General features: G+C 45.1%; 1 protein-coding gene across 3 annotated transcripts in view; it reads right to left on the bottom strand.

Annotated features, from left to right (window-relative positions):
* Positions 1 to 12,174: 12,174 nt before the first annotated feature.
* NEURL1 (neuralized E3 ubiquitin protein ligase 1) overlaps positions 12,175 to 21,549 on the bottom strand; it is a 142,459-nt gene continuing 133,084 nt past the window's right edge. For all 3 annotated transcript variants that reach the window (XM_066554675.1, XM_066554677.1, XM_066554676.1), the window contains exons 5-6: positions 15,932 to 16,078; positions 12,175 to 15,126 (exon numbers count right to left, since the gene is read on the bottom strand). In XM_066554675.1, coding sequence (XP_066410772.1) covers positions 14,885 to 15,126; positions 15,932 to 16,078 — 389 coding nt within the window. In that variant the 3' untranslated portion in view covers positions 12,175 to 14,884. The remainder of the gene's footprint in view (positions 15,127 to 15,931; positions 16,079 to 21,549) is intronic.

The following is a 21,549-nucleotide window of genomic DNA, read 5'->3' as shown; positions in this document are numbered from 1 at the left end:
GTTGTGAGATTATAATAGAAGTATTATATTCTTCTGCTGGACAGTATTAAATAGAGCAATACATAGAGTTATCTGCTAGATTGCAGTACTAATAGTAGTGACTTAGTGATTCGTATTAATGTTATGATTTATTTTAACAATAATGATGCGGAAGTGGTTCATTATTTTGAATTAATGCACTTTAACAATAAAAGAAACCAAAATGGAAGCCAATGCAGAGAACTAAGTGCATTATTTAAAGGTGCAGTATATAATTATCATTTTCTTGAAGCACATATTTATTAAGAATTAACTTATTATTTAAAGTATTCTAAAGTTTTGTTTAAAGACATTCCCACTAGGTCATCTCTTTGGGGGGATGTAAAGCACAGCTCCCAGATCTTCTGCATTGAGCCACTGAATTCTCTGAGTATGGTATGGTCTGACATGAGCCCCTATCCAAGGAGGGAAGAGCAGCAAGGAGACAGAAGAGCCCGGACTGCTGGAAATACATTTGCATCCAGCAAAGCCAAGCCCTGGGCACCTGTGAACTGCAGGAGTCCTTGCAGGGTGTGGGGTGGCACAGGTGTTTTTGGCACAGTTGCAGTGCCTGGCTGCCATCTGCCTTGCACAGGGCTGGCCCCAGTGGATGCAAGTTCTCAGCGAGGTTCAGGTTAGGAGGCTTCAGGATCTGCCTGAGACAGATGTCTGTCTGTCCCACAGCTCCTGTTCCATCTTGCTGGCTTGCTTCTCCAGCTCTGTCTTTTGCAGGGAGGTGGTTTGCAGTGCTCAGGCAGGGCAGGGTGGCACAGCATGAGGCTGCCTGCAGTACTGCCAGGGTTTTCTCACACAGCAGCAGCTCCATGGCTCAGTTGCTGCTTTATCCCATCTCAAAGGCTTCACACCCTCCTGAGGAGAGGCCAGACCCTGTAGATGGGCTGCAGAGCCACACTTGTGGCCTCCCTCTGCCCTCACCTGTACCAGCAAAAAGGATGGGGTGCAGATGGCCTATTTGGTGCCAGAAATTATTGTTGACCACCACTTGCCATGCTGGCTTCCACCCTGGTGGAAAAGCGTCCATTTGGGTTTCCCCTTCACTTGGTAGTTGTTTTGGCTGCTTGTGTTTAAAAGGGCACTTTTAAAACAAATACTCCCAATGTAATTTTTCCCACTCCTGTCTTACCATTGTCATAGCATCTTTCACTGAGGTGTTCTCTCTTTTTTTGATGCTTTCAGCTGAGAGATCAGAAAAATAATTATTTTTTCCATTGGCGAACAGCTAGTTTTGGTCGGTTCTACTGATACCTGAAATAGCAAGCCCTTGACTCTTAGCTGTGAAGCAGAGGGAAGGGTCTTAAGCTACATCAGCAAATCTGACTGCAGGGCAGGAAAGCCTGGCAGAGTACTCAGAGGGCAGTGTAGTGTTAGAAGTGTTTTAGCTCTTTTCTAAAAATGTTAACGTCACCTTATATTTACTAAATTTGTCAGAACTGACACTGGATCAAGAGCAATATTTAAATGTAATGTACACCTCGGTGAACACTCAATGCAGAAATCAATAGTACTGTTTAAATTTCTCTTTCAGATTGTTAAAAGGAAGAGTCTGCAGGGCTTGAGCAAAGCCATTTGCAGCTGAAGGGGGCCCTCCTCTGGGGGGAGAGGCAGCTGCTCGTGCTGTCTGCTCTCACCCACTCTCTCTATTTTCCAAAAAGTCTTGAATTTGGACCAGCAGAAATTCCAAACTCCAATGCCAGAGAACAAAATTAAAGAATGTGAAAATTGTGTCTTGCTGTATACTGCAACTTTAATAATAATGAGCACTTCTGAGTTCGTTATTGAGGTTTATATAATGCCTGAAAAGTTTATTTGCTGGTTTTCCTTGTCTCCCCTTTCAAAACACTTCCTCACAACAGCAAGAGTCATGCATTTTGTTAGGAGTCCTTCCTCATGGGAGGCAATTCCTGTTCATTGTTTTAGCTGTCACCCCATGCAGTCCTATGTACCAGTTCTTTGCAAGCCACACCTTTCAAGGTAAAAGAGATGATGGGCACATGTTGGAGTACTCAACTGGTGTGTCAACAGGAAGTTTTTAAATTGATGTATTCAGTAGCAGCAAATACACAATAAGGAAAGACTGCGATTGTCTTGCAGCTAGACTCTTCAAAATGGAAATTCACATCTGCATGGGTATAGCTAAAAAATGCATTTGTCCCTTGTGGATGTGTACCCCAAAGACTCCTTCCATTATGATGCTATAAAGTTTGACGAAGGCATTATATAATTGTTTTCATCACTTTCAGATCTTAATGAATCATATTTTATTGTAATATATATTCATTGCTTTCCTCAGTTAAAAAGAAAGTTACTGCTTTTATCTTATATGAAAAACAAGGGAATTTGATAAAGCATTCATTATTTTCATATTACTAGTATTAACAGAATAGAACTAGTACTATTTAATTTTAGATCTTCATAGCTAGCTTGTTAATAACTCATATTTTCCTGTGTTGTATCCTACTATTTTTTCTATTTTTTCCCAAATATTCTGCATTCTTGAGAAAAAGCAAATCCAATGAGTGGATAAGTGCAATATTCATAGAATAAACAGGCCCCTCATCCAGGACTTGGAGTGGAACGTGCAGTGTGAAATGTTTGCAATTCTCTATTCATGCACTCTTAGGGAAGGGGAAATGCAGGGGAGGGGGCAACTGGATGAAAACAGGACCCTTGGGTAGGTAGAGACTGACAGCTGGGGTGGCTTGGGTTGGGAATGGCTGCTTTCCATAAACAAGTATCACCTGTTAGTGGAAGCATAAGGATTATGCAGCATGTTGCCAGGATTATGTATAGAATGTGCATTAACATCCTTATTAATACAGGACTTCTGAGCTATGCTTGAAACACTCTGTATGTCATCCATGCATGATTCTGTCTTCTGGTTTGTCTCTGCTGGATGATTCTGTCTTCTGGTTTGTCTCTGCTGGTTAAGTTCTCTGTTGCACTTCAGATTTGGTGGTAGCTTCAGAAGGGAAAATAATTCTGCTGGTGCAGTCCCAAGTTTGGCTACTGCATTGTTACTTGTATTTATTGCAAGAGCTATGGAAATATTTTTACAGGTCCTTACTTTTCCGTCCTTATTGTTAACCTAAGAAGAAAAAGTCTCCCTTTTATCTGGGTTAATTCTCACCTGCAGAATTTCACAGATGTTTTGGATATTGATTTCATATTTCTTGGCTTGCAAAGGTGGATCTCTCAGGTCCTAAATAAAGTTGGGCAGAAACTTTGCTCTTCAAAAGAGATATTGTATTAAATTCTATTTGAATGGAAGGAGAACTTCCAGTTGTCAAAAATAATGTGACTTTACAGGTAGCAGCAAAATCTACTACCTTTGAAAAACTGGACTATTTTTGTAAGGTGCAAGAGAAATGTGAAAGCCAGAGCACTTGACTCACTGAGCTCTGGAAAGTACATCTCCTGTGGCTCTAGTTAATTACTCTGGAGAGATGTACCTCAGTTTTCTGCTTAATTTTTGTCCTGCTGTTCTTAAGTTTGTCAAAAAGCCTTAATATTACCAGTGACCTTTGCATTCAAACAGAAAAACAGAATTCTGCAGCTTTACTGAAATCGTATCAAACACATGATTTTGGAGAACTTCTAATACTTTACCAATTAGGAATCTGGTTTTGAGAAGCCAACTTAATTCTTTCACATGCCCTTGTCTAAACTGGCAAGAGGCCCACGAGCATCAGTAGAGTTACACTGACAGAAGACCCTTGTGGGTGCTCAGCATGGACTGTTCTCAGCACAAGCAAGCTCTGTGCACTCTGTTCCTACACCTCCAAAGGGTGCACAGGGCTGCTTAGCCTTGGTGCTGCTCTGCCATGATCCACTGTGCTGCAAACCTTGCAGCTCTTTAAAACCAGCTGGAGCTTTGCTGCTATTTGCTGGTGCTTTTTCCATCACCAGCAGCTCCTTCTCTGTCAGCTTCAGATGCTATTTAGCCACGTAGTGAAGTGCTGTGTATCAGTGCAGTGTTTGATAGCTGCCATCAGTACCAGTAGGATGATCTGAGAGCATGTGTTTGTCTAAGTTATTTTGTTTTCATTTGCTCTTTGTTGCTTGCTAGAAGCAGGGACCAGCACTGCGATGATGCATGGGAATGTGTCCGCACACTTGAACTGTTTGATGGCCTCTGCTAATGCTGCCCAGTGCTTGTGCTGCTCTTTCTCTCCCTCTGTGCTGCTCAGCAGTCGTGTCTGTTGTGTGTCTATAATTTTCAAACAAAGTACTGTACGTAAGGCCGGATCCAGGAGCCCCCAGTCAGCTGACTTTGGCTTGGGATGTTTGTTGCTGTTGCTGCTTTTCCTCCTCCATCTTAGACCCAATTTGGAGCAAAGCACAGGTGTCTGTAAGAAGTCACCTGTAACTCTGCTTTGGGGTGTCAGTTTTGCCGGGTGTGCCAAGAGTGGAACAAGGAGCTCTTTTCTCTTGGGTGCCCTTGCATCAGGGCCGGGACTCCGCAGCAATTCCTGGAGCAGAAGCTGCGCCGCACTGCGTGCGGACATGGCTGGCATCGTCAGAACAAATTAGTTTCCCCATTTTATATTGTCAGGGCTGGGCTGGTCCCATCGACTGTGTTCTTCATTTGTTCTTGCATCAAGGTAGTGTTGATTTTTAGTTGGAGAGTGCAATTTTTTTTTTGTTTTGTGTTTGGTTTTTTTTATAAATAAATTTGGTTTAAAGCTTCACACTGGCGTTTTACAGACCTGTTCTTGTCAGCATAAGCCACTACTGTCCTGAGTTGAGACTCCTGTTTGTTACTGAATTAAAATTATGGGAATTATGTTGATCATTTGGAAAGAAATTAGAAAAGAAATTAGAAGTAACTATATTGGCAGGGGGAGAGATAGATAAAATATGAGGAAAAAGATGTTTCTAATAAGGCCATGAATTATTTGGTCTGACACTGCAGGTGCTTTCTCTGTATAGATGGTTTAAATACATCACTGCTCTGTGACAGGATTTTTTGTTATTGAGAAAAGTTGATTTTTTTCAGTCCCTAATATACTATGGTAATCTGTATCCTGAAGCCACCGATCCACCAACAGAAGACAAACATAGGTTATCTGCTTGTTGTAGTTGAGGCAGTTTGTGTGTCTGGGAGTTTGTATACACCGAGGTTCAGCTGGTGGACTGGGCAAGCATGGCTGTTCTAAACCTGTCCATGTTGGCAGGAACAACTTGGTGCTAGTAGTGCTTCTGGAAAAATGTTGGCTTTAGTGACCTTTCCCTGATGCTCAGGGTTGTTGGGTTACAATGGTACCTGTCCTGCTCCCTGTTTGGTGGAGGAGACAAACAGGTGGAAGGGCGAATCACTTGGCACTGTAAGAAAAATTTTAAAATATAATATTTAATATTTAGGTAAATATTTCAGGTTTCTCCAGATATTCCCCATCAAAGCTGTTATTGACTCTGTCTTTGATGACTGAAGGGTAAGCAACATGGCAGCATTCTCTGTGCAAACAGTTCTTTTGTGGTTGGAGAGCTTGTTCTTGAACTGCTTCTGGGTCACCAGGGAAGTAGTAATAAATAAACAAAACCCCTAGAGGGGCATTCAATTCTGTCCTGACTCTGGGTCCGCCAGAATACATTAATTCAGTTTGTTTCTGTCCCCTTGAAGCAGGACAGAAAAGAATAGTGCAGTCACTGGAGCTTAGCCTGTAGCAATTAGTAAACTGGAACAAATAAAAAAGAAAAGAAAAATAAACCTTTTAAAAAATGAAGTATTTCAGTGAATAGCTGACTTAACTACTTCCTGTCTTGGACTTTCAGGGAAGGAGGAAGTCAGAATTGTTTCCAGTTGCTAGGAGGAATTTTTCTGTGTCATGCTGATCAGGCTTGCTGAAAAGTCTTGCTCATTACTCGTGATGAGCTCAAACCTGGAATATTGCAAAAGCAAAGCACGTGTAGCATTACAATGACTTTTTTTTACTGAGGGTCCAAAGTGGGGTCAGTAGTGTACAGAGTAAGTGCATTTCTGCTGTCTGGCTGACTTGCACATGTCATAAGTGCTGTTCCTTTAGTGCAGATTTAATTGCAGACAGCAATGCTTATTACTCTGCTAGCAGTGTTTAGGAAGGATCATGTAGATGAGCCTCCTCACTTAAGGCTCAATATCAAATATCATATCAGGAGAAGTCCTGCCAGCAGCTTGATTGATTGCTGCTTAGGCTAAAGTTCAGATGTGGGTAACTCCAGGTGGGTGTTGAAAGCAGCTCAGATGCCTGTGTACATCTGTAGCTGTTTCCAGAGCTGTTAATTAGCCCAGATTATCTCTGCAAAATGTGGGTAGTGAGTTACTGGGAGCCTAAATCTGTTGGTGAAGGAAGGCTGAAATTTGTTTGAGCTATTGTTCTCCTCTGCATTAGCAGAGCAGTGCCACATGTCTGTACTAGAAGCTCCTAGAGGGTTTGCTGTCCCAAAGTTTTAGTTGACCAAAAAGAAAAAAAAAAATTGATCTAGGCCTGGTCTAAGTGAAGTTTTGCAGTGGATTTCTTGGGTGGTTGGTGTTCTTCATGTGACCTTGAAAACTAGATGCTGTTGTCATTTTTGTGTTGGTGTAGAGCTCCGTTTTTTAGTGGTTAGGTGGTGGGAATGTACCTGGGGGAGCTTGGAGTCTTGGGAGAGTATGTCGGTGACCAGAGGTAGAGAAATGTGTGGCTGGTCTTAGTGTGTGTGTGGTCAAGATGGTGACACTTCTTTGTCTTTTGTTTGTTTTGTTTTAATATGGGAACCAATTTGTCTGTTCTGCTTCGGAAAAGGTCTAGAAGTTGGTGTGTGGTTTCTGTTGCAGTAAATATGAGAAGGAGTTAGCTGAGAGCTTTTTTTGTTTGTTCTTGGTTTGCCTTTTTTTTTTAAGAGAGTTTATGGGCAGGAGACCATTTAGTTTGTTTTGGGTTGCAAGTTAAGCTAAGAGAGAAAGAAAATGAGTCTGGGGAAATCCTTTTTGTGGTAACAGCTTTGGACCATATTTTGTTGTGGCCTCTGATCCAGCTCCACTGAAGGCAGTGGAGTGAATATTGTTGATCATGTAGATGTTAAAGTTTTTGGTCATGAATTAATTCTTAGAGAGGTGATAGGTATCATAACATTCACAGCGTGTCATAACAAATGTGAGCTAGGGACAGAAATAATAACTGTAGCTTCAAGCATTGTTCAGTTTTTGTTTAATGAACTTGAGATGCTGACCAGTTGGATAAAACTGTTTGTACAATGCACAACTCCTGCAAAGGTACAGATGTGCTTGAGTCTATGAGAGGTTTTCCTAGAACAGGAAATCACATGCATTATAAAAAAAATTGGCTTTCTCAGTCGTCCCAGTAAAACTGAAATCCAGAAAAGTGACACTTTCTGCACTTAACAGCATCTTTTGCCATTGATGGCAAGAGTTACTGTTAATGAGGGATTAGATGCCCAAGTCTGTCTGAACTGGCACAAAACAGATCTTTTTGTGACCAGTCCCTGAGTCTGTGTGTAAACATTTGTAAAGACTGGATGCAGATTACAGTACTAGTTAACAAAATGAGCAACTTTTCTGTGGGCCAACATAAAAGATGTATTAACAGTGAGGAGAATACAGATCTCCTTTTTGCTAAATGACTCTCTAGAAATTTCCCTCGAGCTTCAGCACAAATCAGCTGGGACCTGTGAGGATTTAGCTGATATATATGGTACTGGGGGCCTGTTTCTGTGACTGGGATAACAGAAGTGTGGCTTTATCTCAGCAAGAATTAATGAAATCATCATAGCACAATGTTTTCATTTGCTCTGGATACGACAGTGGTGTGGGGAATGAGCTGTGAAAAGCATAAGCTCCCCCTTAATCCAGATTTTCAGACTTTACTTGACTGCAGTGCCCAGAACTATTTCAGAGCTGTCCTCATGGCTGTGCCCTGTGTGGGACAGGGAATTCACTCAGAGGGGCTGCCCTCCTCTCTGTGCCATGACCAACTGCTTGCTCAGAGAACTGCAAAACAATGTAAAGCAATTGAGGTTGGGGATTTTTCCCCTAGAGCAGCATGTTCTAAAGCAGTGAAGTAAGAACAAGTGCTTGTTTGGGAAATTTTAATCATGTCTCTGTAAAGGTGGAAACTCAGCATGGGTCTCTCAACAGAGAATAAGAAACACCATCTGACTTGGGAAATTGTACATGTGAAGATGCAGAACAAAGACTTCAGATTACTGTGCCTAAAAGTAGATCTCAGCATTTCTCTATAGGCATTTGTTAGAGCTGTTGTTATTTTGGAACTGAACAGTATTTAATAATGGTTAATCAGGACTGCTCAAAAATTCCTGCAGGAAAGGAAAAGACAATTTGAATTCTGGACATTTATAGGAGAGGGAGTTGTAAGAAACATAAAATATGGCCAGGTGCTTTATGAACCTCATTTTTCTTCTAGGATTATCACAGGTCCTTGTGATTGTGTCCTGGCATACACTAGTGCTGGTCAGTGACACCTCTTTGCAAAAATTCAGAGCCATGCATCTGATGGGCATCTGTGTATTGGAAAAGATGAGCCTAAAAAGGCCTTGGAGTAATCTACAACTGATAAAAGAACTCCTGATTTGCATGTTCCAGATATGCTAAAAGAACTTGCATTGAGGCAACTTCAGCTCTTTTCCAAGCATCTGCCATCTCCCTCCCTGGCAGCTCACGGGTGGTGGAGGGTGGCAAATGTTGGTGGAAAGGGAAATTCAGGATTCATGCTGTCACTGCTCTTCCTGCTCCATGCCTGAAGTCAGAGCTCTGCTGGGCCACAGCAGGACCAGACCTTTGGCACAGTGTTTGCCATGTCCCACAGGGCTCTGCCAAGCACTCTGAGTGACCTTTGCTGACCTGGGTGCTGCAGCCCAGCCAGGATGCTCCCCCCTCCCTGTGTGCAGGACCCTGGGAGGTTGTGAGGGACTGCCAGAATTTGAGAAGTGTTTTCTCAGAGAAATTACAAGTTCTTGCAATATGAACCTCTAATGTTTTCAAAGACTCAGGCAGAAAGGACTTGCTAAACAAACTGTACCTGTCATCTCCCAGTTCATTGATTGCTTGGACCAAAGGTGGTGCTAAATCTGATCTTTGTCTGTAATATTTATATTTTGTTGGACTTTTTTTTTTAAGTGTTTGATAAAACAGATGCAGTGTCCTTCTTACATGAGAAATTTAGTCCCAGCTTGGGACATGGCAAAACTCCCTGGACCTTCAGGGCCCAGGATTGTTGCCTGTTACCATTTGAGCAGGCTTGCAGTGTTTGGGGGGAGGTGGGAAAAGGGTACTCTATCTTCAAATGCTTGCAGACTGTAAGAATTGACTTGTGATTTGTTTGTTTGTTTGTTGGTATTTTGTTTACAATGCCTCTTATGCCCTAAGGAAAAATAAATTTTTGACCTTTTTAATTGTGATCCAGTTGGTTTGTTTTGTTGGGGTTTTTCTTCTAATTTTTTCAGTACTGTTTTGATTCCACTTGAATTCCACTGAATTTATCTTTCCCAAAATAACTTTTAATTTGTGTGTTCATGCAATTGCAAATTTCATCTTAGGCTAAATGGATACAGGACCTTGTCTTGTTCTCTGGCCAGAGTTGTTAGTGTATGCTGTATTTTTGTATTTTTTCTATTCCACAAACTTTATGGAGAAGTCATTTGAGCCCTCAAATGTGAAGAACTTTAGTCTGTGTTGAGCAAGTTCTTAAGGTTCACAGTACTCAAGGAAGGATGCTTTTTGGAGAAGGATAGGTTCAAAATAAGAAGAAAAGCATACTTTTACAAAAGTGGTCCTTGGGTTCTGTGATTAGAGTTGCTCTGCAAGGTGGGATGAGCCCTGTGTGCAGTCTGTAGAGCAGGTGGTGCTTGAACATGGGATGCTGAGGTCAGATCCTGCAAGGTTTCTTGGCACTGCTGACTCCTCTTACCTGTCTCTGAAGGTTGGAGGCCCAGATAGCTCAGCAAGTAGAAGGTCATTGCTGTGCAAAGCAGCAGATGGGTAAAACTGAAGTTTCTGGTAATGGATCCCCTCTCCTTATGCAGGGACATCTCTTGGGGATGCCAAAGGCAGTGGATTAGGGGATATATTGGGTAAGGAGGTTTTAACAAAGGATGTAATATAGAGAGATAACATGGTTGTTTTTTAGCTCTTCCCAGTTCCCAGCCTGACTGTAGATGTGTGCTGGCATGTAGGTGCCCAAGGAGTCCTGTTGGGCACCCCAGCTCTCTGAAGGATGCCAGGAATTGAATTTGATACAGCACACAGTCCTGGACACAAACGTAATGCCAAGTGTGACTGGAAACTGTGCCCTCTCTTCCCTTTGTGTGAGTGAGCCAATTAGCTTGAAAGGGTTTTTTTGGGCTGATGCAATTTGTTTACTAATGTATCCCCTTGTACACTGTAATTCACTGTTAATACTCACCTCTTGCCCCTTTTTCTCGGAGAACCTCTACCAGAATTGTGCTGCACTCAAGACTGAATTTTTCTGGTCCTACTTTAGTGTATTTGCAGTGTTTGTTAGAATCGATCTCGGCAGGAGCGGCGGCTGAGCTCCGGGCCGGGCGCCGGGCACCAGGTGGCGATGCTGGACCAGCGCTGCAGCTCCTGCACCACTCTCGGAGCATCCTCCCTCTCATCTTCCTCCGCCTCCTTCTCGCCCGCCGCGGGCTGTGCCGCAGCCGAGCAGCCCTGTCTGAAGCAGCGGCATGGGCTGCGGTACCCTGGCTGGGGAAGGTCAGTTCTGCACCACGGCTGGTCTTGGTGGAGAATCCTTGGATGTGGGGAGGGAGGGCGGGCAGGGCAGGGTGACTCCAGCGATGCTCAGCAGATGAGAATGCAAAGCTCACTGGGGCTGTTGCACATGGCAGCTGCATGAGGGGCTGCACAGGCTGAGGCTGGCAGAGGGAAACCTGGCAGATGTGCCATGGTACCTCTTGCTGGTGCCAAGGAAGGAGGAGATCTGAGTTTGGCCCAGAGCATTTGCACTTCACTTATCCTAATCTGTGGCAGTGCTTGGGCTCAGCACGTCCAGCAAGTCAGTGCTGCCAGGTCCTAGGGCTTTCTGTGCTGCGCAACCCTGTCCCTTGCTCCTGAGGGAATGAGGAGGCTTTCCAGACCCACTAGAGGTCATCCTGTCCCCGGGAAAGCAGGAGCTGGAACAGCTTTTGGAGGGCAGCACACAGCTGTGCAGACTTGCCTTGTCCCAGCAGCTGGGATCTCCTCAGGCTGGTGCTGGAGAAAGCTGGGTTGGCACTTTACCCAGCCTGGAATGTTTCAGGCTATTGAGGAACTGTTAGAGTAGAATGGTTTCAACTGGAGAGGCTGAGGACACCACTCCTGGGCTGTCCCAGTCCCTTGGCAGATGGAACACCCCCACTGAGGGAGAAGATGCCACCTCAAATACGTCCCATGACAAGAGTGTGATCCAGATAATCTCATCTACTGAATAGCTAAACAAAAAGATGAGGAGAAAAAGCTCACATTTGTTGTATTGTAGGTGTGCTCCTGAGCAGACACCTGCAGCAGAGGATTGGGTTTTGAGGGAACTGGCATGATCTCTGGAGAATCCAAATTCCCTTTGGGCCCTTGTGTCCCTTGCTATGTACCCAGGAAGCATCTGCACCTTACCTCAGCATCTTGCTTGGCCAGACCACAGATTGTCAGTGGGCCTTCTCAGCATGTTGCCTAATTCAGGGCTGGGATGATGCTCTGCCTCATCTTCAGCCACCCCACCTGCCCCCTCCTAGGCTGAGCAGCATGTCCTGGCTTTCCTCACAGCACAAGTTCTTTGGTGGAGGGTGCTTTTTTGTGGTTACAGAAGAAACTGTAATCAAGGCAGTGAGAGTAAAGAAGCTGTGACCCCTCTCTAGGGAGGGCAGGAAGAGGCTCAGGAGTGTGGGGCCTAAGCTTTCAGGAATGATGTTAGCTCTTGCTTTTACTTCTGTGCCTTCCTGTATTCCTTATGTGTGTGTGGTGTCCACCAAGGGGATATTGATACCCACCTCCCAATGCCCTCCCATCCTCCAGAACTAAAGGAAAGTCTGAGATCTCTAAGCAAGAGGCTCTCATGCCACCCTTCCTTTTACCTCAGCCTCACACTGTGCTGGCCATTGTGTTTTGCTGCTTTCATGAAGTGGGAAATCTTCAGCCACCCATGCTGCTGTAGGATATCTAAATCAACTTTATTCACGATCACAGTTATCCAATTATTCACAATGAGTTTTTCTTGTCTTTAAACAGAACACAAAACATCTTAAAGTAAAGCAATGAAATGCAGATGACACAACACAGAGGTACATGGGAACCTACACCAATCAAACAAAACAAAAGATTAGGATTTTTGTTATTTTTACTGGTTTTGCTGGTTTTTTTTTTCCTCCCTAGAGAGAGCCTTTTTCTCTTCCCTGCTTACAGCTGGAGGGGTAAGCCAGCCTGTGCAGGGGTAGGACTGAATCCCAATTTTTGAACTCAGATGCCGGGGAAGTTTTCAGCTTCTCTTAACTCCTAGAGTTTGGTCCACAGTAAAACAAACACAGTTAATATATTAAAACACTCTCAGTTCAAAAGGCGAAAAGGGAATTTACACCACTGCACTGGTACCCATGGATGGAATTTCTCGAAAAATAAAATTTACCGCTTGGCTTTCCCTGCATGGAGTGGGACTGGTCCCACTGGTGTGGTGAAGGCTCGGGAGGCTGCTTATTGCACATTTCCCCACATCCACTATTTCATCAACACCTTCTTACCCCTTGGCTTCTTCCTTTTTGAAATCTTTGCACTGGAGTTTGTGTAACTACAGAAAAAAGCTCCCTGTGTGTGCTGGTCACAGTTGGAGTGGCTGTGTGCCTGAGGACCAGCCATGCTCCTTGCAGGGCTGCTCTGACTCCCCCCAGGTTGTGCCAACCAGCCTCCTCCTGCCCCTCAGTGAGGCCATCTGGGCATGGGAGCCATAAGCTCTGGAGCTTTTGACAGCTGGGACAAGGCTGGGTTGGGGCTGTACATCAGAGGTATGCCAGGAAATAACACAAATCCCTGTCACCCAGAGTGTCAGCATTCAAGTCAGTGCTGCCTGCAGGGCAGGCCGGGGGAGCTGCAGGCCCCTGGGTAGGCCGCAGTGATGGTGGCACCTTCAGAGAAAGGTTCTACAATGTGCTCCCCAGTGAGTACTCTCTTTTTGCATCTCCTTGAGAGACAGAGCAAGGATCTGTTCTCCAGGTGTTTTTAGGATCAGCCTCTCCCAGTGTGGGTGATGCAAACCCACCTGCTGCTGGGGGTTGGGGGGAACCATCATGTCCCCTGCAGCAAGTGCATGTGTGCATAAAATAATGTTATCCCTTCACCACACTGTTCCCCCCGTCCCATCAATGGCCAAATGCTCGGGTGCAAGGAAAAGTTCAGCAAGGAGGGTGTGACTCCATGGCCTTCCCTGGTCTGGCCAGGTGGGTGATGTGGGGGCAAACTCCACTGCCATGGCACCCTAGCCCTGACCCCCCTCAGGACCCAGACACAATCCCTCCCTCCCCTGCAGCCCAGGAAGGAGCAGGATGGGTTGAGAAGGGAGGCAGACAGCTCCTGCTGCTGCCAAGCCACACAGCCCAGCCCCAAGGGCCAGCAGCCCTGGGTCACACCTGTGGCCATGGCAGAGCAGCAGATGTTTGCATGGGAACCGTGGGGGTCACCAGTGTCCCTGCCGAGCACAGCTGGGTTCCTGACTCAGGCAGGAGAGAAGGAGATTTGTTTAAATAAGCCAAAGCAAACCAAACCCCTCAAGTTATTTTTTTCTCATTCCTTACTTCCTAACACATAAGGACAGCCGTGTCCTGCCGGTGTGGCTGTGAAGAGCTGAGTACCACCTGGCTGGTTTTGTCTTAAAGCACAGTGATAAAGTTACCAGTAAAGGTAACCCACAGACATGTGGGTTTATACATTCTTCCCCCGTGAGGCTGGGGTTTTTCCTCACAAGTGCTGTCTGGATGGCAGGGGGAGAAAGGTGAGGGAGTTATGTCTCCCTCTCCCACAGGCCCATGGGAGAAGAGATGCTGCTGAATCCCTCATGCTGCGTGGAGACCACACACAGGCTGGTGGTGGTGGGGTTTGGGAGCCGCTCCTCATGTGACAGGGTGGTCACAGGAGGTGGCTGATGCTGCTGGGAAGGAGCAGAGCTGTTGCCAGTGTTTGTTGCCAAAACCACCATGAAAGCCTCTGTCAGAGAATGGCAATGGAGGAGGAGTTGGGGACAGCCCTCAGGGGGCTGCCATGGATCTGCTCTTCTGTCTGCAGATATGGGGTGGGTGTTGCTTCACAAGTCTTGGGTTCTTTTCTGCACTGGCCCCAGCCTCTCTGCTGTGAGTGTACTCACTGCTCCTCCCTCGCTGGGTCAATTCTTGCCTTGCTCCATCCTTTCTAAGGAGCCTCCTCTGGTCAGGCTGGTTGTACACAGAAACACATTGCTCAGTTCTTCTCTTCTGCTAAGTTGTCTCTGCATGTGGGGTGCCTCTAGAAGGAGATGTGTAGCACTGAACCTTTTACCACTTGCTGTCTATGTTAAAGAATGGAGACTCCACTCTGCTGTGCATGGTGTAGAAAGGGATGATTGCACCAGCTGGCATTTTTTGAGATAAAGTTTAAAATCCACAAGGGAGAGTAGTCCATTGCAACTTCCCTGACACTGGAGTTCAGCCCCAGGGCTTGCTTGGGGGCTAGAAGAGCAGCATCTAAGCTTGTCTCATCTGTTGTCCATGGAAGAGGAGGTCAGGATGGTGGTGGTTGATGAGTTTTGAATCTCCTGGGTGATGAATAAAGACCAAGGCCTGTGTTGTCTCACAGCCTCCTCCCCACATGCCCAGTCCCCACCAGGCATCTGCTGCTGTTTTAAGTGCTGCGGTATGTTTTGATGATATCTTTGATGGCCCGTCTGCAAATGGGGCAGCAGGCATTGGCCATCTTCTTGAGCTTCAGCCCACATGAATAGCAGAGACACATGTGTCCACAGGAGTAAATGACTGTGTCTACCACGTTCTCATAGCAGATGGTGCATTCATCTACCCAGGGCCCTGAGACGGACGGGGAGATGGGGGACTCAGGCAAGCTGCTTGGAGAGTTGGGACCTGTGCCTGCAACACAAAAAAAACCATGGTCACTCCTCTTGCTGACATCCCAAGGTAATTTCTGACCTGCACCCATAGAGGGAGGAGCCAGCAGAAATGCATGCTCCCGGACCAGGGTTCCTTCCTGTGACCTGCTGTCCTACTCACCAAGTCCTGGTTTACATGCCAAGGCTCAAGGCAACAACAAGCAGGAAGGCAACATCTACTGGGGTCTGCTGCTCATGAAGAGCAAGCCAAGAGATAGCTGTTCCCATGCAACAAGGATTTGGTAAGTTACATATCCCACCATCAATGCCTTGGGATTGTGCAGGTGTCTGGAGTTTTAAAAGTGCTGCAGAACAGCCTACACTTTTTTACTGCATGTGCATGTATCTAAATAGCTGTACTTCATTGGCACTTTAGAAATAGCAATACTGTGTTTTACTGAAGGAGTGTGGAGGGAGAAAGGGGAGGCATAGGCAGACCTTTAGCTCCAGTCCAAGCTAGTGTAAGATGTGTCAGTGCCACATAGCTCTCCAGAAGGAGCTCTGCGTCACGGGCCATGCGTGCAGCAGAAAATCCTCTGCTTCCCTTGGGACTTTTCACGATGAAAAGAGTGAGAGAAATATTGCTGTCTAGGCATCCAAGCAGCTTCCACATAAAACAGACTGAAAATAGCCCTTGCAGAGGCTCTCCCTTCCTCCCCAGGGAAGCTGATGGGATAATAATAATAATCTGTTGATTATTGTGGTTTTAGAGCCCTTCTGGGAGACAAGTGTGAGACTGTGAAGGGAGGCAAAGGGAAGGCAGCAGGGGACCCCACCATTCTTACCACTGATAGAGCTGCAGAGGGGGCCAGAGCCACACGTAGACAGTAAGGGGCCAGAGACACCACTGCAGAGGACGGTGGGGGAGTTGGGTGTTGACGAGGGCGAGCTCGGTGCCGACAGTCCCAGCCGCTCTGCTAAGGTGGTGGAACCTGCGCCATGAGAGAGCAAATCTGTGGTTACTTTTAAAAACTGAGGCTGACAAGGCACTTGGGGGTACATGGCAGGGGTTGCAGCTCTCAGTGCTTGTCAGAATTGGTCTCATCAGCATGAAATCTAGGGAGGAGATAAAAGAATCCTCATATGCCTTCTTTTTAATGGTAGCAGCTGGTCCTGAAGAGACATCAAACTCCTACAAGCCCCGAAATTGGCTGGAGCTCCCTCAGCTACCATAACCCTTTGTTTCGGCCCTTAAATGTGTCTCAAATAATTTAGTGCAGTTGCTTCCCATGTGGTTTCATGCTCATATGTGCCCCCAATACTAGAGCCAGCCACAGGCTTGTAGCAGTAGAGGACACAGCCTGCAGAAGAGTGGGCTGGACTCCAGCACAAGAACACGTCTCTTTGTCAAAAAGTTGTGCAAAACTGCACAACTCCAGGCTTCAATAAATTCATGCAAAGTCACCCAAGGACTTTCCAAAAACAAACATGAGGGTCTGGCAATCAGGAAACCTTAGCTCACTGCTCTGTCTCATTCTTGGGTGGCTTCTGTCAGAGGTAGGGGTAAGTCACCAAAATGCATTTGGATCTAGGATGAACAAGGACACCTCTCCATCATTCAGGAATGTTTTCTTCCCTTGCATGTCTGGATGTGATAGCTAAAGAGTGCAAAGCTTCTTCAAGTCTCTTTTAGATATCCCCAGCTCCATTACTTCCTGCTCCCACTGCCCACCATCAGTATTAATGTGCTCTCTGCCAGAGAAGCCAGCTCTGTCCCACAGCCTGTCTGGCACCCTCCTTCCATCTCAGTCTCTTTCTTCTGCTGTTGTAACAACACATATCTTAAAGCCCCTTCCAGAAGGGAAAAAAAACTGGAATGCTTAAAACTCTACCTTCTGCAAAGGTTTTGTAGGGGACTTTCATTGCTGCCAATGTAGCCTGGTCTTTGCTAAGCCAGTGGTGAGACAGCAGCACGCATGTGCTTGAACTAAGGGGATGGTTTCCTGGTGGTAAGAACCAGCTTGCCTTAGGTTTTAAAGTTTCTAGTTCCCCAGCTGAGAAGAAAACCAGGGTAACTCGAAATCAGAACTAAAATGCTCAGACTTCTTCATGTTACCATATAAGGAGCCAGAGGCACAGAGGGTTTGGATCCACAGTGTCCTCAATGAGTTGGAGGCTATTCTCCAGAGAAAAAGCAGCAGTGGGAGGTCAGGAAAACCCCATGTGCCAGAAACATCCTTCAGTTCCTCTTTGCAGGGAGGCTACTGACCAAACCTGGGAGACAGGGAGTGTCGGTTGTGGATTGTGAAAAACACCAAAAGCACAGATTCTCCTGCTCTTTTTAGCAGAACAAGACTGAGCAGTGAAAGTGGAACACAGGAACTGGGAAGGGGTCATGTTTGAGTCAAAATCTGTTTTGAGGACTGTGTATGAGAGAAGAAGCAATTAGCCTAAGCCATCAGTCCCTCAGTTTCACCCCTCTCCAAAAAAAAGGAGCACTTTGCTTCCAGGCACAAGCTGAAGTTAAATTAGACTCTATAAAGGGCTCTGGAGCTCTCACACTTGAGATACTGTAAAGAGGTACCTCCACCACACAGATGGGAGCTGAGGCTGGAGTTCAGTTCAGTAAATAACCGAAGAGAATGATGCATCCTCTAATGACAGCTACTAGCAAGAGCCCTTCCCCTCCAGTCTGACAGATGACCAAAGCAGAAAACTTGCCCTGTGGTAACACACACTGAACACAGGCCCAGCAGGGCACAGGGTTCAGCTCATTCACTGCACACACAAATATGAACACTGAGCAGTTGAACAAGTTTTTCAAGCCTTCCCTCTCCTCCCTACAGTCTGGAGGCATTTCTTCTACTCAGCTGACACACAGCACATTGCCTTTCTAACACCAACCTGGTCATTTCATTAAAGGGAAAATAAAGGCTGTTAGGAGTGTTTCTCTTCCTGGACTAATGGGAGAATTTGGAGGTGCCCCAAGTATCACAGCATATGAGCTGATGAAGCATGCTGGCAGCAGGGCAAATGGCCTTTCCACAGTGAAGGGAGAGCTCAGCAGTGCAGGAACCATGGTTTTCTCTGGTTGTAGCTGGTCTGAGTCCCAAAATGGCCTTACCCAAGGGCCAGCAGACACCTTGCCAATTCTTCCTCCTAATACAAGGCGCAGCTCTTGACTTTTCTCCAGCATCAGTATAGAGCTTTGTTTAAAACAATCTGAGTTCCCTACCAGACAAGACACATTTCTCCCTTGGTGACAGAATAATCAACATAAGACATGTTACTCATGCTTTAATATATTGCTGGATGGTGTGCAGATATCATGACAAGGAGCATGGAATGAGATCATGAGCAGAGTGGAATGAGTGTGGCCAGCCTGGCTTAACTAAAACCAGATACATGAGCTCAAGGCCAAACATGCTCATTGTGTGCACAGAGCTCCCACCAAGAGCCAGCTTTCAAACCATGACTTTAAAAACTAAATAACTCCAAGTTAATCAACTTAAACATTATTTCTCTCTCTAAAGCCCCCAGATCAATTGTCTCTGCTGCTAATTTGTCTCATGTTTGATCTCAAACGCACTGGAATCACCTTTAAATAGATTTTGAATCAATTCCATTTGCTGTTTTATCTTTACAAAGTCCAATTATTAGCGAAGACCAATGCAGATTGATGCTTTGTCGACACTTCTGTCACTGCTGTGGGAGAGGTGCAAATAAATGAACCTCTCTGTCCACCACCAAAGGAGAGTATTATATTTTCAGAAGAGAGCTTTACCATGGAATATACAGACAACATCATGCCAGGAAAGGCTGCCAGTATGCTAAAGGTTTGTCTTTCAAAATAGTCTGGAAATAGGATGAGAAATAAATGGTATGGTGTTCAATGTGATCAAATGCAAAATGCAGCACTTAAGCAGAGATAATCAGCTGCCTAAACACAGAACAGGGAATTAGTCCATTCAATTTGAAATACAGACATCCTACAGAAAAAGGCCTGAAAATTGCTGGAGGTCAGCAAGATGATCATAAACCAATACCATCCTGTTACAAAAAGGTTGAGCCAATCCAGGGTCATGCGAGGCTGATTTAGGAGGCTGGAGACACTGTCATGTCTTTGTCCCTGGAAATACTCAAAACTCAACTGGAAAAAGTCTTGTGCTACCTTGGAAGTTAACCCTGCTTTGAGCAGGAAGTTGGATTAGGCAATTCCAGGGGTCCCTTCTGACCTAAAATATTGTATGATTTTATGATTTTTATATAGCAAAATTTTTCACAGCCTGATGAATGAAGTAAAGAAACAATCTGTTCTTCATGAATGTTCTGGGTAAGACAAGAAATCATGGGTTCAGACTCCTAAAGTGCTAAGGTTGGACATTATGTAGATAGTGAAACACTGTAAAGCAATCAGACTTCCCAGAGAGACCATGGCATCTCCATCATTAGAGCTCTTTCAGGACAGGAAGGTGAAGTAAGTAGTCTCTTGGGATCCCATGCAGCATTTACAATTTTTATGAGAGTAGCTATCTGAATCCATAATTACCCTTTTATAAAACGTCCTGTGACCAAAATACAGCAGCTGTGGCTGTCAGAGATGCTTTTGATTCTCTGTATCTATTGTGGTGAAGAGAGTGATTTCTCAGAACACTGCAATCCATTTTTCAGGGTATGTCCTGAGGCTGTCCCAACTTCCAAGCATCTCTCCTCATGGCAGCTGTTTGGGGAGAGCTGTACTGCTAGAGGACTTATAATGGTAAGAAGACCAGATACAGTTAATGCTCCCTAAAAATACAGTTTTCAATTAACTGTCCCCCTCAGTTATCTTATAAAAATATTGTTTCTACATACATTTCTATAACAATAATGCAGAACTAGTTGTCTGCACTCCAGAATCATCCTTTTTTTCCCCTCTTTGAACCCACCCCACCTAAACTTTGTTTTTCCTGGCTTACAGGGTGCAGTCAGTGAATGTCCACTACTCTACAAGTCAGAGTTCACATAGTTTGATGATCTTCAAAATTTTTATGGGCTTTCTTTACCCATAATTGTCTTGACAACTATTCCAGAAGCTTAACTAAACATTGTTCCTAAAAGACAAATTACAGGAGCCTCCCTCCATGGTTTCTAGGGAAGAATAAAGTCTTATGCAACATAGGAACTTGCCCATATGCTGAGTTTCATGTTGAGCAAATTGACAGCCCCTTCTCTTTTATAACACATTTGCTGCATGAATAGAACAGATAATAGAGATAAGGTAACTATCAATAGCAATCACAGATTTTCAGTGTTGTTCCATCAATCCACAGGCCCCAGAACTTCCAGCACAGAGTGAAAAAGCTTAGTACAGCTGTTCAGGTCTGGCTGCAGCATGTCTAAGGGAGTTCAAGCCATCTCTGCACTTCTCATACATTTCAGTCTAGTGATCACTGGGTACCTGGCAGTCATAGATGTCTTGTATGATGGCATCACTTAGATGCCTTTTAAAACTCTCAACATGATTTCCTTTTGTTAGGAGACAGATTGTTTAAGCATGTCAGCTAAAATGCTTACCCTGTCTCAAAAACTGTTCAATACCCTTTCTCATATTTAACATTCTCAGTGTATCAGGGCCATTTATTTTGTTATCTAAACAGGATCCAGGTTCTTTCAAAAATCTGGCACAAATGTGTGTTCTGAGCTCATGTGAACATCTCTCTTAGGAGGTCTGTCCTGTAATACATGAGCTGCTCCAGAGTGAGGGGGCTGTGACATTTCTGGCACTGGATATTGGACACCAGAGCATCCAGGTTCTCTTCAGATTTTCTGGCTTCCAGCCATGGCTTCAGGAGAGCTATTCTGTCCCCTAGCCCCACTCAGGTCTTGCCCAACAGGGCCTTCTGAATCCATTGTGCTAAAACAAAAGAACAAAGCACCTGTTGCTGCCTGGTTATGTGGTAGTTAAAGATAACGATAATGTTGGGGAAGGATGTGAGCACATCCATCATTTCTGAATGCTGTAAAATACATGCATTCACACATCCATTGGTTGTGTTCCCACGGTGATGGGAACAATACTGCCCTGGCCAGAAACCAGAGCTTCCTTCCCCTTGGGCTCAATGGTTTTTGGTCAACCATGCTCTCAGAGCCCAGCCTCTGTGCTGCAGCTCATCTCTGCCTCTCAGGTACATCAGTACCCGGTGACCCATGTCAGCTGCTGATCCATGGGCTTTTTTGCATTCAAACATTTCCTGAGGGACTTAAAAATTGTTCTGAATAGAACAATAACACATTTTGTCCTTCACAGGCCCATAAAAATATAGGGATTTTGCATTATGCTAAAGAAATGTCCAGAAATAGGTCAAAAAGCAGCCTGGCAGATTTTGCATGCAAAACCATAAGGTCTGTGTTTGCAGATGGGCGTCAGACAACCACTGTTTAAGGAAGTAAAAGTTAGATCCAAACCACATGGAGAACAACA

Source organism: Molothrus aeneus, chromosome 8 (genome assembly GCF_037042795.1).
Source record: "Molothrus aeneus isolate 106 chromosome 8, BPBGC_Maene_1.0, whole genome shotgun sequence".
NCBI classification, from domain to species: domain Eukaryota; kingdom Metazoa; phylum Chordata; class Aves; order Passeriformes; family Icteridae; genus Molothrus; species Molothrus aeneus.
Note: the sequence above shows the minus strand (reverse complement) of the source record. Positions and strands in the feature narration are given on the sequence as shown.